Source organism: Pelmatolapia mariae, linkage group LG12 (genome assembly GCF_036321145.2).
Source record: "Pelmatolapia mariae isolate MD_Pm_ZW linkage group LG12, Pm_UMD_F_2, whole genome shotgun sequence".
In the NCBI taxonomy this organism is placed as follows: Eukaryota; Metazoa; Chordata; class Actinopteri; order Cichliformes; family Cichlidae; genus Pelmatolapia; species Pelmatolapia mariae.
The window spans coordinates 7,932,644-7,949,358 of NC_086237.1; the positions used below are offsets into that span (position 1 = coordinate 7,932,644).

The 16,715-nt window shown below is 39.6% G+C and overlaps 1 protein-coding gene across 2 annotated transcripts in view; it reads right to left on the minus strand.

The window, feature by feature from the left end:
- LOC134638681 (endophilin-B2-like) overlaps window positions 1–16,715 on the minus strand; it is a 23,960-nt gene continuing 7,245 nt past the window's right edge. For both annotated transcript variants that reach the window (XM_063489487.1, XM_063489486.1), the window contains 8 exons: window positions 13,001–13,134; window positions 11,327–11,419; window positions 9,265–9,327; window positions 7,972–7,995; window positions 7,675–7,764; window positions 5,152–5,252; window positions 3,983–4,184; window positions 1–912 (listed from right to left, as the gene is read on the minus strand). In XM_063489487.1, the coding sequence (XP_063345557.1) occupies window positions 805–912; window positions 3,983–4,184; window positions 5,152–5,252; window positions 7,675–7,764; window positions 7,972–7,995; window positions 9,265–9,327; window positions 11,327–11,419; window positions 13,001–13,134 (815 nt within the window). In that variant the 3' untranslated portion in view covers window positions 1–804. The remainder of the gene's footprint in view (window positions 913–3,982; window positions 4,185–5,151; window positions 5,253–7,674; window positions 7,765–7,971; window positions 7,996–9,264; window positions 9,328–11,326; window positions 11,420–13,000; window positions 13,135–16,715) is intronic.

A 16,715-nucleotide genomic window follows, 5' to 3' on the forward strand; every position in this document is an offset into this window, starting at 1 on the left:
TCCTCACAAACAGTTTCAGTGGTTTACAATTCTGCAGTGTAAACTGTAAACTATGGTAAATCATCATATGTGACAGTTTCATCACCAATAAGTTAACGTAATCACAAGAGTCACTGTGAGGAAAAAAAGGGAAGGGGCAAACACATTTGCAGCAAAAGAAGGAAACTGTCACATCTTTCAAACAAACCAAAAAGTGGCCTCAATGGTTTCCCTGCTCCTCACATATGAAGTGGGACTGGAAAATAATACAACATAAAGAAGTCCCGTTTGTTTTCACTTCTTCTTTAGTCGCCTAATATCACCACTTTAACCCAAAGAATTAAGAACAGGAAATTGTTTCACGCGCCCCGCTGCCTTTTGAAGAAAAACTGAGGCATTTCGTCATTTAGACCCAGTTCAGTGAAAGCTTACACTTCTAATCTCTGTGAGAGAATAATTTAGACTTTTACAATTCAATTCTTCATCAGAGCTTAGCAAAGAAAGCAGTTTTAAAATATAGCAAAGACATGAAACGCACCAATATAATTTCATTCAAGCATGGGGACGCCTGCTTGAAACTTTGGGATGCACATAACACAAAAACATCACAAACAGAAAACTGAAAGGAATGTTAACCATCCCCAATGAGGATTTTCCTCGAGTCACTATAAGAGTGTCTCTATTTTCACTGCTGACTGAGAAGCATTTTGTGTATTTGGGAGAAGTGTTATTGAGGATTAGAGGTTAGTGTAAGAGTGAGAAATTCTTTGTGGCTTCACTATGTGTCCAATCACACACATGCACATGCATACGTGTGTGCGCTGTCTAACTGAGAAGCTCCAGGTATGTGACCGGCACTTTTCCTTTATGGTTTCCTTTCTCTCCAATCAGCCAGTCAGAGTCCATTCCAGGCACTGTGTAAACTGTGATGAGCTGTAACGCAGAAAGAAGGCGAGCATTCAAAATGTGCAAAACAGAGGCAAATGTAAATAATCAGCATTTTATAGTATAGTATATTAACCATATTATCCATATTTTATTCAACAGAAAACAGGAAAACACTGGGGTAAATGGTGTCATCATACAGGGATTACATTCTTCTGTAACTCTACACATGTAACTGAGTAGCAATGTTTCTCACACATGCTTGTATTTCAATCCTCGAAATGATTTAGCTGCTTTCCAGGATCTTATTCATGCTCAGGTGTTGCAGGTGAACCCTAACTTCACTGTTTAGATCTGCAAGGCTTCTCCTAGTCTAGCAAGAGTCAATAAGAAAGACCGTTCCATCAATCTACAACACATGATTGTGGACTCGGAGTTCATCTGGAATATAAAACACAACATCATAAACAGAAGGCTATTGGACTGGAATATAAATTCCATCTTAAAACCAAAAGGGGACCATAAACCTGCATAAACACAGAATAAACATAAAGATTGTTGAAAGACAACCTCAGAACTAAAGGCAGGAAATGTTGTATCAAGCCTACCCTGAGAAATAACAGAAAGCTAAACACCAACAACAAAGAATATAGAGCCATGAAGTGATGAGCAAAACTAAAAAAAACTTCCCTAAAACTCAAAATCCTGGGTCCTAGATCCAGGGACAATGACACTCTGCTCACCCCCCACCAACTGGTTGCGGCAGCTGGCTGCTACTCTCTGAGCCTGGTTCTGCCAGAGGCTTCTTCCTGTTCAAAGGGAGTTTTTCCTTCCCACGGTCACCAAATGCTTGTTCACATGCAAGTTCACAATATAAAGCGCCTTGCGGTGGCGGTTATTATTATTGGCTCTATATGAATAAAATTTAATTGAACTGAATTGAACAAAAGTCACACCATTTCAGTTCCCTTGTTATTCACAAGGGGCTTAACTCCTAATTGCCCACCGGTGAGGACAAAGGCACGCCTGAGTTACTCATGATGCTCTCCTGGCTTCGTTTCTTTCATATAATTACTCCGACACTCAAACACAGGGTATGTTAAGCTTTTCTTATTTCTCTACTTTGTCTCTTTTGTCACCTTTGTCCCCAAAGCCACCCTGCTTTTCAACTCCAGCCAATAAGACCATTTCCCACACCCATAAACTACACTCTTTTTATACTGCCGACACCTCACTTACAGTTATTTATTCACCTTTCAGTCACTTTAATTTCCAAACTGTGTCATTTGTGTATATTTGTGTAATTTGTGTATATACTGTATATTCTGTGTATTTATTATCTCTTATTGCCTGTTTATGCCCTGTCCTTATCTTCAACGTCATTCTGCTCTGTTTTATGTTAGTTGCCCCTTGGGGATAAATAAAGTCTGATTCTGATTCCTGTTACACAGGTCATCCAGATCTGTTCACAACATAATGAATGTCTCAGTTCCTAAAATTTATCAAGGGGAAAGAAGCAGGAGGGAAGAGGAAAAAAGGAACCTTACTGGAGAAACCAACTGATGACGCACAAGCGTATCATTTGAGGAAGTGTTTTAAATTCAGCATATAAAAGAGACACTGGACACAGCTGACATACAAACCACGGTAGGGCGAGATTTCTCAAACCCCTTTGTGGTGTTCATAAATTAGATGATCAAACTTTCAATATGTGAGTGTGATTAAAAAGCGCAGCTGTGTCTGAGTCAGAGTAAGTTATGACTGAAATCTAAACGCTGTGTGTATCTACATGTCTGCTGACACTGCAGAGTTGGAATGAACACATGGATACTTTCTCAGATAGACATTTGATTGCATTATTTTTTTAAATAGACAGTCATCTGTGAATGACATGATGATATTGAGAAATGAAAATATGCTAGTAACTCAGCAAACGTTTACTAAAAAGGTCATGCACAGTCTTTCCAAAGAACAAAGTGTATCTGGATAAAAGCATAGCAACATCATGCCAGGAGTTCAGTTTAAATTTTCTGCATCTTTAACTGAACTCCTAATTTGTTTACAATTAATCTATAAACTATCCAATGTTGATCAAAGTCATCTCTTGTTGATTTTGTCACTAGCTCCTTTTTAATTTGCATGAAGCTTGGAACTACATTTGAAACACAATATCTGCGAACATATTTTATCTGTTTTAGAAATCAAAATTAAAACAGGAACCTAAAATATGCGGTTTTTACATGGATCACTTAACATCACTGATAAGCTGTACCTTATTAAGGTCCAATACATGTTTCCCATCCTTTAAATTTCATTTTCAAACAATTATGAGAAAAGCTTTTCATCAGGGGACAACAGAGGTTGTGATGCAAAGTTCTATAAATCGTGAATATTTCTGTTGTTGGCTATAAAAGACCCCACAATTTATTTTTTACTTTCATTTATTTTATTACATACAACTACTTAGGCTGTATCAACTGCCTGTTTTTCCAGTTACCCGTACTCATTAGTACACTCTATGTGGACTGCACAGCTTTTGCCACATTGGAGTAATTTTGGTAGGCCAGTCACTCTCAGAAAGATTCAAGGTTTCTTCACTTGTGAGTGATGGCTCGCACTGTGGTTCGTTGGAGTCCAAGAGCCTTAGGGTTTTGTAACTTCACACTGTCACACAGGTTCCATGTAACAGATTACTTGACTCTTAAGGTCCAGCAGTAATCAGGCCTGATTGTGTCTCGTGAAACTGAACTCAGCTTTCCAAAAAAAGCATCGTGGGAGAGTGGTGGAAATTACTTTTACACATAGGGCATGTCCATGACTAATGTTACAGTGGAATGCTGATTTTTTTTTAATCTTTATACTTTTAATGGGTGTACATTTGTATACGTCTCTGCATGTGAATAGCAAGATTGTTGTACTTGTTTCCATCATCAGAAAAGGAAATACACACAAACAAAAGATTAAAGATCCGGGAAAGTGTAAGTGCATTACATAATTACAACCAGCAAATGCCACATGACTGAGCCTATTGTTTAGACCAAGCCCTGGAGAGATTTCTGGCCAGAGACCAACAGCCATTTACCGGCTGCCTAGTTGCAGGCTGATGATGAAACCTCACCTCGTCAGCCAGAAGGGAGAGCTCACTGGAATCCGCTGCATCGTAATCATAAAGGACTCTGGCTTTGCGGGTTCCTGTAGCTGGTGCTTGAACTTCTTCGATCTTAAGGGTGTCAGTTTCCACTGGGCTGCTGCTGCCTTCTGTCACCATACTGGGAGTAGCAATGGCGTTTGTGGAGTTCAGTGCGAAAGCATTAGGAAGCCTGGGGGGGAGAGGTAGATGTGATGGTCTGAATATCCAGAACATGTAGAACACTAATAAACTAAAATAATACAAAATGGGCAAAAAGTTGTATAAAAAACTAAATAAACAGCTTTTTCTGCATCTACACTGCTATAACTTGAAGCAATGCATACAATATATTATATGCTGCAAAGTGAAAAAAAAAATACAATATTTGTATACATGTTGAAAAATGTATAATATTTTTTAATTATGGCTTTTGGCACTCAGCAGTGCCAAATAAGTAGCTTTTTGTAGATTTTCAGCCAAAATAGAAATGCACAATGGAATGCAGAAACTACTCCAAGAGAAATCATCCTGGTGTTGCAAAGAGTCGTCCAACATGAACACAAAGCAACAAAAGGGTGAAAGGTGAAAAAAATATGACTAATGATGCCATTCTATGATTGTATTTAGACTTTTTATTCTTAATTTTACTTTATCCATTGTTGTAAATCATAAAATGTGGATCATAAAATGTTATATAGAGGATGCCAATCTTTACTATTTTGAGTAACACAGAATATTGCAGGGAAGAATGACAAGATAAAGAGCTGCTGCAGTCTGGTGGTTAGGTGAAGAGCAGCAGGATAAAGGTGCTTAGTATACTAGTGAAATTAAATAAAAAGTGCTTCTCCAATGCCACGGGAAAAAGCATGATAAGGCTTGATAAGGGTTATACCAGTTGCCTAGTTGTCCTTTGTTGGACAGGGGTCGTAGAAACTGCTACAGTGTAATTATATTAGTTATTAGTTTATATATTTTAAGAACTATATTGTTATCAGGTTTTAATCAGTTATGAGTAGATCATTAACAGTGTTAACCGAAGTGTTTGGCATTACAACTTCAGGCTTGGGGTATAAAGGATACAGGCTATCAATTCTCACCAAGCACGAAGCTGAACGAATCAAACCATCCACCCACATCACCCCCCATTTTACTCTTACCTTCCCAGCTCTTTCTGTAGCTCCTGCATGTGGAGGTGACACTGCTTGTAATAAGCTGCTTGGGCCTCCACAAATTCATGCAGGCAGCGCAAATGATTCACCTGAAAATAAGAATCAGCAGTCATTCTTAAAGGACCACAACGATGTGACTGGATTTTTTTACACTAATAAAACCTCTACCACAGTGTGTGAAAACAATATTTAATATACAATTATCTATCTATCTATGGTTCCTGAGCCACCCTTCTCTTTGGTGACAGTGCTTCAAACCCTTGGCCTTCTCTCAATGAGCTTCATATTTTAAGAACTATATTGTTATCAGTTTTTAATCAGTTATGAGTAGAAATGGTTTTCACTTCACATTTCTGCCTTGTCAGGGTTCAGTTGTGGAATTTCTTGCTTTCTTAATGGGGTTTGGATCATCAGTTTATGTTGTGCAGAAATCAGGTTGGTACAGCCATATTTGACAACTGTATATACTGTGTATTTATTATCTCAATTTTTATTGCTTGTCCTTATCTTCAATGTCATGCTGCTCTGTTGTATCTTAATTGTCCCTTGGGGATAAATAAAAAGTCTTTCTGATTCTGATTCTGATATTATGGCATGAACCATCAGCTAAGTAAAGGGAAACGACAGTCCATCATTACTTTAAGAACTGAAGGTCAGTCAGTCTGGAAAATTGCTAAAACTTTGGATGTGTCCCCAAGTACAGTCACAAAAACCATCAAGTGCTACGATGAAACTGGTTCACATGAGGAGCACCCCAGGAAAGGACAACCAACAGTCATCTCTGATGCTGAGTCTAAATTCATCCAGCCTCACAATTCGCAAGTTAACAGCACCTCAGATTAGAGAATAGATAAATGCCACACAGAGTTCCAGAAGCAGACACATCTCTACGTCAACTGTTCAGAGGAGACTGTGTGAATCAGCCTTTATGGTCAAATAGCTGCTAAGAAACAACTACTAAGGAAAAGCAACAAACAGAAGAGATTTGTTTGAGCCAAGAAACACAAGGAATGGACAACAGACCAGTGGAAATCTGTGCTTTGGTCTGATGAGTCCAAATTTAAGATCTTTGGTTCCACCCGCTGTGTTGTGCATAAAGTAGACTGATGGACTCTACAAGCATGGTTCCCACCGTGAAGCATGAAGGAGGAGGTGTGATGGTGTGGGGGTGCTTTGCTGGTGACACTATTGGGGATTTATTCAAAACTGAAGGTACACTGAACCAGCATGGCTACCACAGCATCCTGCAGCGACATGCCATCCCATCCCGCCCCTCACAACACCACTCAGTTTGTAGAGTGGTGTGACAGCTCCAAACTTGAACTGAACATGAGCAAAACCAAAGAGATGGTGGTGACCTTCTCCAGTAGGCAGAGGGATCTGGCTGCTTCAGTCACCACCACCATCCATGGGAAGCCAGTGGAGGAAGTTGAGGAGTATAAGTACCTGGGAACCATCTTTGACAACCTCCTGAAAATCTCTGCCAACACAGAGGAGATTCTCAGGAGGTGCCACCAACGGTTATACCTCCTTAGGAAACTCAACTCCTTTGGAGTCAGCACACCCATCATGATTACGTTTTACTATGCCTTCCTGCAAAGCATCATGACCTTCTCCATTACCTGCTGGTTCCACTCCCTCAGCTTTCAGAACAGGAACAGACCGCAGCACACTGCATCAGTGTGCTCTAAAATCATTGGCCTGCAAGTCAGAACTCTTGCACAGGTTTTCAGCCAACAGGCCCTTAGACAGGCAGCCAAAATCATCAATGACCCCCTCTCACATTCTCCCCCCCGCATTTCAATGGCTCCCCTCTGGGCGGCGCCTCCGCTGCATTTCCTGCAGGACTGAGAGGATGAGAGCCACCCCATCCTGTTTGTGTTTCATTAGATCATCATTTATTTTTCAACAGCACAATGACCCCAAACACACCTCCAGGCTGTGTAAGGGCTATCTGACCAAGAAGGAGAGTGATGGAGTGCTGCACCAGATGGCCTCCACAGTCACCTGACCTAAACCCAGTCGAGATGGTTTGGGATGAGATAGACCGCAGAGTGAAGACAGAGTGAAGGGCCAACAAGTGCTCAGCATGTCTGGGAACCGTTGGAAAACCATTTCAGATGAGTACCTTATGAAGCTCATTGAGACAATGCCAAGAGTTTGCAAAGCAGTAATCAAGGCAAAGGGTGGCTATTTGGAAGAATCTAAAATCTAAAATTGAAAAACCATTAATTGAGATGGTGTGTCCAAACTTTTGACTGGTAGTGTGTGTACTATATATCTATATGTAGTCTGAGCAAATCTATTCTCTAATCTTAGGCGAGAGAAAAAAAACTGTACTGTATTTACTTTGTAATTAATATTTAATGTTTACAGAGAAGAGCTCAGTGAAGTGTTTGACTATTGCCCTCTATGGTTACACAAAGTTACTTTTTCTTTTGAAAGTTCAATGTCAAGGTTGTGTGTGGCTGGAGCTGATAGAAGTCAAGGCTGTGGGTGTGACTCACATACATGCGTACTACTGATGCCCTCCAAAAGCAATCGTGTGACCTCTGCTTGGCGATCAAACTCTGTTTGGGCTATTCGGAGCTCATGTTCAGCCTGAAATAATAAAAACAATATTACTAACAGATTTCCAACTCTTGGACCAATCTAAAGCCTAACTTTGACTAAGAGTCACCTTAAATTGTGGCCCGTTGAAAGCAAGCACATGGTATAACTTAGTTTGTTTAAGGCACACTGGTATCTCAATCTAACGACCAGACAGACAATCGACAAAGTACACAACTCACACACAATCATACTTACTTTTTCCACTTCCTCGGTCCAGAGCTGATGGGCCAAAAACATGCAGCATAAGAAGAGAAAAATTAGTTTTAACATGAAAATCCTAGAATAACTTCACCATGGTCACCTAGAACCAGCATCTGAGGTCGTTACTAAATAAAACCTACCACCCTGTTTTTACAAAGGTTAACACACTGTTTAAAATGTAAACTACACAATGTTAACTCTACATTTAATTGAAAAGTAGTAAAAAAAAAAAACAAAACACAAGAAATGTTGAAACAATATTTCCAGTTATTGCTTTTTTTTAGAACTAAATCTCATTCTAAATTCTAATACTCATTCACACTCTGATACTAAAAACACATCTATGATCTTAGTTTAAATATTTTAATATTAAAAAAGACATTTAATTCTGTGCATATTGTCAAAATGTTACCTGAATTATCTGTATTAGATGTTTTTAAACTCTGAAATTTTGACACTGAATAAATATTCATATTTATGAATTTTGAAACTGATATAACACACACACACACACACACACACACACACACACACACACACACACACACGTCTGGTGTTGCTATCCTCGTCGGGACATCTCATTAACATAATGCTTTCCCTAGCCGCTTAGCCTAACCCTATCATCAAAAATGAATGTGTACCCCTGACCCTTGCCCTAAACCTAACCATAACCCAATTGTAACCCTGACACTAAAACCACATTTTGAGCGTGAAAAATGCCTTGCCTTCAACCCCATGGTGACCTGGATTTTGGTCCCCACCAGATAAGAAAAACCGGTACACACCCACACACCCACACACACACACTTTTAGTCACACCCAGCAGGTGTGGTTTGGCATTGCTCAAAAGTAAAGGCAGTGACAGACTGCTAGATTTAAACCAATGAACAACATCACTCTGGGATGTGGGATGTTTGTTATCAATGGTATGACAACAATCATTCACAATACATAATACAGTGATATGACACATAAGGATGCTATGCAAACTGCCACCAGTAATGATTACGGGTAATAAACATTCTTACCGGACTGACACACCTCCAGTCAAACATTAATGAAGCATAGCTTCACAGCTACCTGAACTACTTGCCAGCATGACAAAGTATATCAATTTCTGAATTGCCTCAAGTTTAATTATGAATCATAAAAAGTCAGTGAACTATGCATTGGTCATAGGAGTGAAAGATCAACTTGACAAACAGAAGATGAAAAAGTATTGCATAATGACATAGGTTTGTGTTATTTTTCTCATCAGTATTTAATAAAGCAGGATTGTCTTCTTACCGCAGAGGCGCTGGCAGAAAGCACATAGTTGCGAGGTCTGGTTTCCTGAAAATCTGGAGTTGTCTACAGAAACAGTACAGTTATTTCATTTTTGTTGTTGCTTACTCAGTGTAAACAAGGCACTGCTACTAAAAAGAATTCCTCCAAATTACAATCAGGAAAACACAGCACTCAGAATAATTGCAGAGGTGTGACAGTTTGCTGGTGATTACCATCTGTCAACATATCTGTAAACAGAACACTGACATATTTTTTATTTATTCATACGCATGCTAACATGCATTCTGGTTGCAAAAGTTACTGAAAATGAAGGATAAAAGTGCAACAAAAGTCCTGTTTAACAGTGGAAAAACAAAAACAAGCTTCAAGAGAGGTTATCAACTACAAGGGTCTGCCACTAACTATGAAGGGGAAAGTAGCAGAAGATGTTTTTGTACTTGTTTCATATCATTAATTAGGTTTAACTGAGAACAGTAGTGGCATTTAGTGAGGCATCTGGATGCAGCCTGATTCCTTTTGCAGAGTGGCTCTGTGTGCCACAAAGGTTACAGTTTACAGCAAGAACATGCCTGACTGCAGTAATATATAATCAGCTCGTTCAGAACACATGCTTGTAAGGACTACATGAATATCCAAGTACATTTTCTGATGCCTATTGACAGACATATACACAGATGCTGTACCGGTTACTGCTGTTCATTTGAACTATGAATCACTGTGGCTGCCATATTGGTCAGCAAGTGCTGGGCATCCTAAGGCATTTGTTTGTGGCATCGTGCGTCTATACACACAGGCACATAAATAGGGCTCAGACCCCAGTGCTGAGAAAGGTGGCAGTGACAGAGACAGATCCTACATCTCCTTGTACATATATATATGTATGTACTGTATGGATGCTTGGCTAGGAAATTGAACACAGTCCTAGAGGCCGTAGGGACAAAATAGAGATCTCCATCAATACACAGTTTCTATCCGTGTATCCATGAAAATATTCTCAGTCTTCAGTGAAAATGAGCACTAAGTTAAGATATTTGTAAAGAAAAGTCACTGCAATATTAACCAGGGATGCATTCTCCATACTCTGCTTAAGAAATCCAAGGTCCCTTGATGATCCAGGATCGTGTAATCCTGATAATACTGATTCACTTAATGATCAAAGTAGCAGCACACTAAGGACATTAGAACAACAACAAAAGGAAAATACAAAGAAATTCAGGTATGTTATTTATTTAGCTGATTTGTTAGTTTATACAAAAGAGGGCAACTAATGTTCTTTTAAAGAAAAAGGGATGCAGGCTGAATTGTAATAACTCACATTTACCCTTTATGAACTGAATACATTGTTCATCGGGGAAGGGAACATTCCTTCCTGCCAGGAAGCAGGAGAGCTGACTTTATTTCCGGTAAAGTGAGCCCATTGAACATTCCCACTGTTTTTGTGGTCTTGTGGTGCGCCTTCTGTATTTCCTGCCTAATAGGTTGCAATAACTGAGTCAGGGTATGCTAAAGAGGGACTGTGCAATGTTCTCAGTTCCTGAATTGTGTCATGGTCAACAGTGAGTTTAAGACAGTCATTAAGTCTTGTTTATGTTAAATAAATCTGCTCCCAAGTAGCTTGCTGTCACAGCCAATCACATATCTGCTGTGAAGAACCAAAATATCAACGACCAAATCATAAAAACTACACATATAGAATCCATGCAGAGGGCCCCCAGGTGAGATGCCAAATGGTAAATTAACACAGTTTGCCAAATTTGACTTATCACCACATTCCGTCGTAATGTAATAGTCAAGCCTTGTCTGTGAAAATTTCACTTATTAACAGTAAAACCTGCAGTAACAGCAGAAAATTAAATCGAGCCAAAGCAAGTACGACAAGAAAAACAAGACGTGCATCCAAGAGTTTAAAAAAAACATGTCCTCAATACTCACTTCCCCTTCGCACTGCAAAGAATGCATAAACAGTTAGCTATGGTTAATCCAAGCATCGCCAAAGATTAATCATCTGAATTATTGAGGGAATGCGTGTGGGAATTTGATTGTGAGACGCTTATGAACTCACCACGGCCTTTGCTTCAGCCACCTTTGCCTTCTTCACTCGTGTTTTACAGGCATCAAGGTCCAGGCGAAGATTCTCCAGAAGGCGACGTTCTTTCTATACCGTGAAAAGGACAAAACACAAACTAAGCAGCAGGCAAACGTTAATGACATGCAGAAGTAGCATTTAAATACAAGCATAGTAAAAGCAGGGAGTGAATGAGAAATGCCGAGTGCATCATGGGGAGTCTTCCAGCAGCCTGTAGCAGCAAAGCTAAGGGATTCATCTGATTTAGTCCTAATCATAAACGTTAACAAAAAAAGCAAAGTTTATAGGTCAAGCAGGTTATAAGGCTACTAACTTAATGGGACATGTAACATTTAATACATGCTGTGGTGTCAGACAACAGAGAAACAACAACAATGCTGACCTCTGCTGGTTTGCTCATATGTTACAAGGAAAACACTTGATTGCTCACTGGCGGTTTGTAAACAGTGAAAAACAGTATTTAAACATACTGGCTGATGTACGTTTAAAAGTATCTTTTAAAGCTAAACTGTCTCTATGCAGTGACCTGACTTTGCTTTTTGGCAAGGTAAAATACTACCTGAGGTTAATTAGCCTTCCTAATTTTGTCTTCATTGTTTGTAATCTTAAGCAATATCAAGTGGAGAAAATACAAGCATCATAAGCAGACCCCACATGGTATCTAGCAGCTCTGATGTACAGGAGCCTTCCAGCAAGTCGCTGGTGAGAAGCAGGAGTGGCAAGCTCATCAGACATTCATCCTGTTTTTGTCACCTTTCTTTAGGTCATATTCAAGGTCATATTCATTTACAGACAGTGGCAAGAAAGCTTGCATTTTGAATCAAGTAACTTTCCAAGGTCATGATGATTGTGCAATATTCGGTGATACAAGTGGCCTCAGTTTGCAGATCCTCCTGACATCTCTCTAACCCACAGCGCAGGTGTGCAGCAGCACTTCTGAAGTAGTGGACATGAGGTCTGCTTAATGACTCAGCTTTCACCAACTCATTCGGAAAACATAACATTTCTTTACGGAAATTCGCCACAGGAATTAGTACCACAATTTACAAAATTAAACCCCAAACACTGATGTTTTCAATAAGACTTGAAACTAGCGATTGAGACCATAATCCCATCAGGTGAGATGAAATGTCTTTTCCCCCCAGTGCATACAGAGGAGTTCACCCCTTCTGGGACTTCCATGTTGGCTTCAGGAAGTTCGTCCATCTTTTATATACGGTCTATATCATTTTGCTCTCTTTTGCAATAGGTTAGTGATTCACTGGATAAATATCATTTCTTCATGATTCCTTCTTACTCAGTGAGGGGACAAATGAACAAAAGCTCACTAACAAGAAAAATAAATAACTCGCAGATGTGAACATAGCTGACACAGCAGACAATAAGTAAAGCACATTGAAGAGCTAATAAATTGAATAATAAAGTTAATACACAGATACACACACCAATGGCATACATAATGTTTTTTGACATGTTCATAGAGATTTTTCTTTTTCAGTTATACTGATATCAAGATGTATTGTACATTATTGTCTTGCAACATACTGAGTATCAAAGAATCACTTTGTCGTGATACAGTGTGTGGTATATTGTGTATAATGGATGTATGACTCAAACAGCATTGGAATAGATGTGATATTCCAGACTCACTGAAATAGTTCTCCAGTCTCCTTCCAGAAAGTTCCTGAGGGGTGTAAGAAAGCTGATGGCTGACGTCTGGAGGAACTCCCTCTCTGCTTCTCCTAATCTTTTCTCACACTCCCCCACCTTCTCCAAAGTGTTCCCTGGAAGAAACACATTAGATCTACTCACCAAAAAGACTCCCACCATGCTGTAAGTACAGCATAGCATTGGTAAAGAAGAGAGAATTGAAACTTTTTTGAATGAATGACATTGCATGCCCATGTGCACATGCTAGTGTAGCCTTTGCACACTTGCATCTGCTTGCAGCAGAATAAAATGGATTAAACTATAAAATGTAAGTTTAGAACAAAGAAATTATTGTTTCCACAATTACAGTTCCAGCAAAAAATGAGGTGACGGCATTTATGTTACCTTTTCATGCCTTTCCTGCAGTTTGTATTATTGCTGATTTTATAAGTGTGCTGTTAACAGCTTAAGGAAAACATTCATGAATCCTAACTACTATACTTCTGTTCTGTTTGTCTGCTTTAATCCATTTGAAATGAATGATGCAGCATGGTGTTTGGCATTGACTATGCCCTCGCAGCAGCAGCAGCTTTTTCTGTGCTGCAGCAACACCACGTGGACAAACCACAGCCAGACCTACAGTACACTGTAATGCTCAAATGGGTAGTGATGATTATATTTATTTGCAGAAGTTTTTTCAGACACACAGATGAAGCCAGTGTCAACTGTCATATCCAATTTGGGACCAATCAGATATTCCATTATGCAGTTACATGAGTTCGGAAGTAGCATCCCTCATCTAGCTTGGCATAATTTTGTAGTTGTTTTTTATTTATTTATTTTATAGATTTATGTGATATATCCAGGTATCTGTTGTTTTAACAACTTTTGCAGAAAAAATATTATATACAAGAATCCATTTCATATATATGAGACATCACACAATGTGAAAAACATGTTGTGCTGTTCTACCTACAGTATACATTTTGGAAACTTTTCATGTTAAAGCTCATGAAATCCGGAAATCCAATCAAACCATCTTCTAAACCTTCCTTTTCACTCTTGCTATCTTTCTGTCACGGATCAGCCCTGACACGTATGTCCATCCACTCTACCTGCACTCTCTTCTTCACCTTTCATGTACACTGTCCATTGCTTCGGACAGCATTTAAACTCATCTACATTCATCATTTGCTTCTTGCAGCTTCACTGTTACCCCTGCCTCCCTCTCATTCATACAAATGTATTCTGTACTGCTTCTACTGATTGTCCTCATACCTCCACCTGCTCTAACTCTCACTACAGATCACAAAACAAACGTCATAGTCCTGCAAACATCATAGTTCACAGAGACTCCTGCCTGATCTGCATATAGACACAGTGCAACTCCTTCTGACCTTCTCTATAGTTCTCCATCAAAACTCAAAGGCAACATTGCATCTGTAGCGCTCTTTCTTGGCATGAAGCCATACTGCTGCTCACTGATCATCACCTCTCTTCTTAATCTAGCTTCAACAACTCTTCCCCATACCCTAATTATATAGCTGATCAGCTTTATCCCTCTGACATTACAATAGCTCTTCACATCACCCTTGGTTTTGAAAATCGGTACACTTCTCTATTTCTTAGGCTGCCCACTGTCTTCTCTCCTAGACATCTCCATACCCCCACATGTATGTCACTGGACCAATCGCCTTTCCACGCTTCAACATTTAAATAGCTGCCTTGTCCTTCTTACTAATTCTTTACGCTTCCTGATTCACAAACTTTCCTTCTCTCATTTTCCATGTTCCATCTTCTCAACACACGCTTTACTCCTTGATACATTTCCATCTCTGTGCTTTATCTCTCTGCCTATCCAATCGATACAAGTCCTTTGTCCTTCGTCACATACAGTTTACTATAAGCCCTTTTTTTGCTTTACACCTAGCCTCCAAATATTCCTGTCTATTTTCATGCCACTTGTTTGCTGACTTCTTCCTTTTAATACTGTCCTGTACTTCTTCATTCCAATACCAAGTCCCTTGTCTTCTTTGCTCTGTCCACGGGATACAACAAATAACTTCTTGGGAGTTTCACTCTAAATGTCTGGGAAGGAGATCTAAATGATAAGTTAAGTGCTCCTGCATAAATCTCATTCTCCCATTGATTTTTTTGAGACCTGGAATTCCTCCTCTGTGACACTGGTCACATTTGGCCCTGACTATTGATGCAGCAACAGAATGAGGTGCACAGACTAGCTCATTCAAAGCAGTATTGATTCTTAGATTTCCACACAGGGACATGGATCTGATTTACTGATCTGACACATATGCCTGTATTATGCTGTAGAGTGACCTACATGGTGACAGAACAGAGAGTTATGCAAGACAAATATGTATTTTCTTTCTATGTCTTTCTATACATAGAAAGACAACTCAGAAAAAAATACCTCCAGCGGAACAGAAACTTCTGGAAATTAACAAATTTTTGTTAGCAAGAGAACGGATAAAGCAATCTCGTTATTTGTTTCACTTTTCTCCAGAGCACTATATTCTTACTCTCTCAGTATTGAATTCTTCTAGTTACATCATGCTTGCAAGAATTACTTGCTTCAACTCTTCCCGATGCATGTTTGCCATTTTGGCAGAAATGTTGGCTATGTCCATGTAAACTAATACCAACATATACAAATAACAAAAGTCGCTTCAAGGCACTTGTAAGGTAAAGACTCTATAGTATTCTGAAAAAGTGAACCAAATGAAATAGTATGAGTAAGCACTTTGCAGGAGAAGGAAGTTATAACTCCCTTTTAACAGGAAGGCAGAACCAGGTTTGTAGGGCAGCCATCTGCCCCGACAGGTTGGGGGTGAGGGGAAAGAGAAAACCAAAAAGAGAGCATAATGAGACAGGATAGAACACACACTATGGGAGAGGCAAGACAAAATGTAAAACAAGCAGAAGAAAACGTACAGTGCATCATGGGGACAGCTTGAGTTTACAGTTTCATAACTAACAGAAGGTTCAGAGTCACCTGAACCAACATCTTGATAAACGTTATCAAAAGGTGTCTTCGTGCATGCTCAATCATCCAGGTAAGAAAATCCCAAAAGGTTGATTCTGTTCATCTGGACGTAGCGTTTTAAAGGGGGGAAAGGTTCCATCACTCATCCGAATGACTTCTTCAGTCTCAGCTGACTGCAGGTTTCCCCAACCTTATAAAGAGAACATTTGCACAATGACTGAAACTAGCCCACTGAATGAACAATGGGCTGTAAAAGCTGGGCAGGCGCCTAAAGAAAGCTCCAGCCAATCAAGAAGAGAAGGACAACTGCTGCCTAAATGAAAACCCGTCGTGATCCCGTATGTGTCAGAAGTATCGGAACAGTTGAGACGCATTTTTTCTAAACACCGCGTCTCTGTGGCTTTTAAACTTTAAAACTTGCTGCGCCAAAAATTGGTCCACCCCAAGGATCTGGTCCCCCGACACAAACAGAGTTATGTAGTGTACGCTGTTAAGTGCCAGGAGGATTGCTAGGATTTATACATTGGGGAAACCAAACAACCTCTGGTAAAGCGGATGGCACAACACAGAAGATCCATCTTGTCAGGCCAGGACTCTGCAGCCTATTTACACCTACAGGCCAGTGGACACTCTTTCAATGATGAGGATGTACACAAGTCAAGGAGTCATGGAGGCTATTTATGTGAAAAGGGAAAGACCATCTCTGAATCG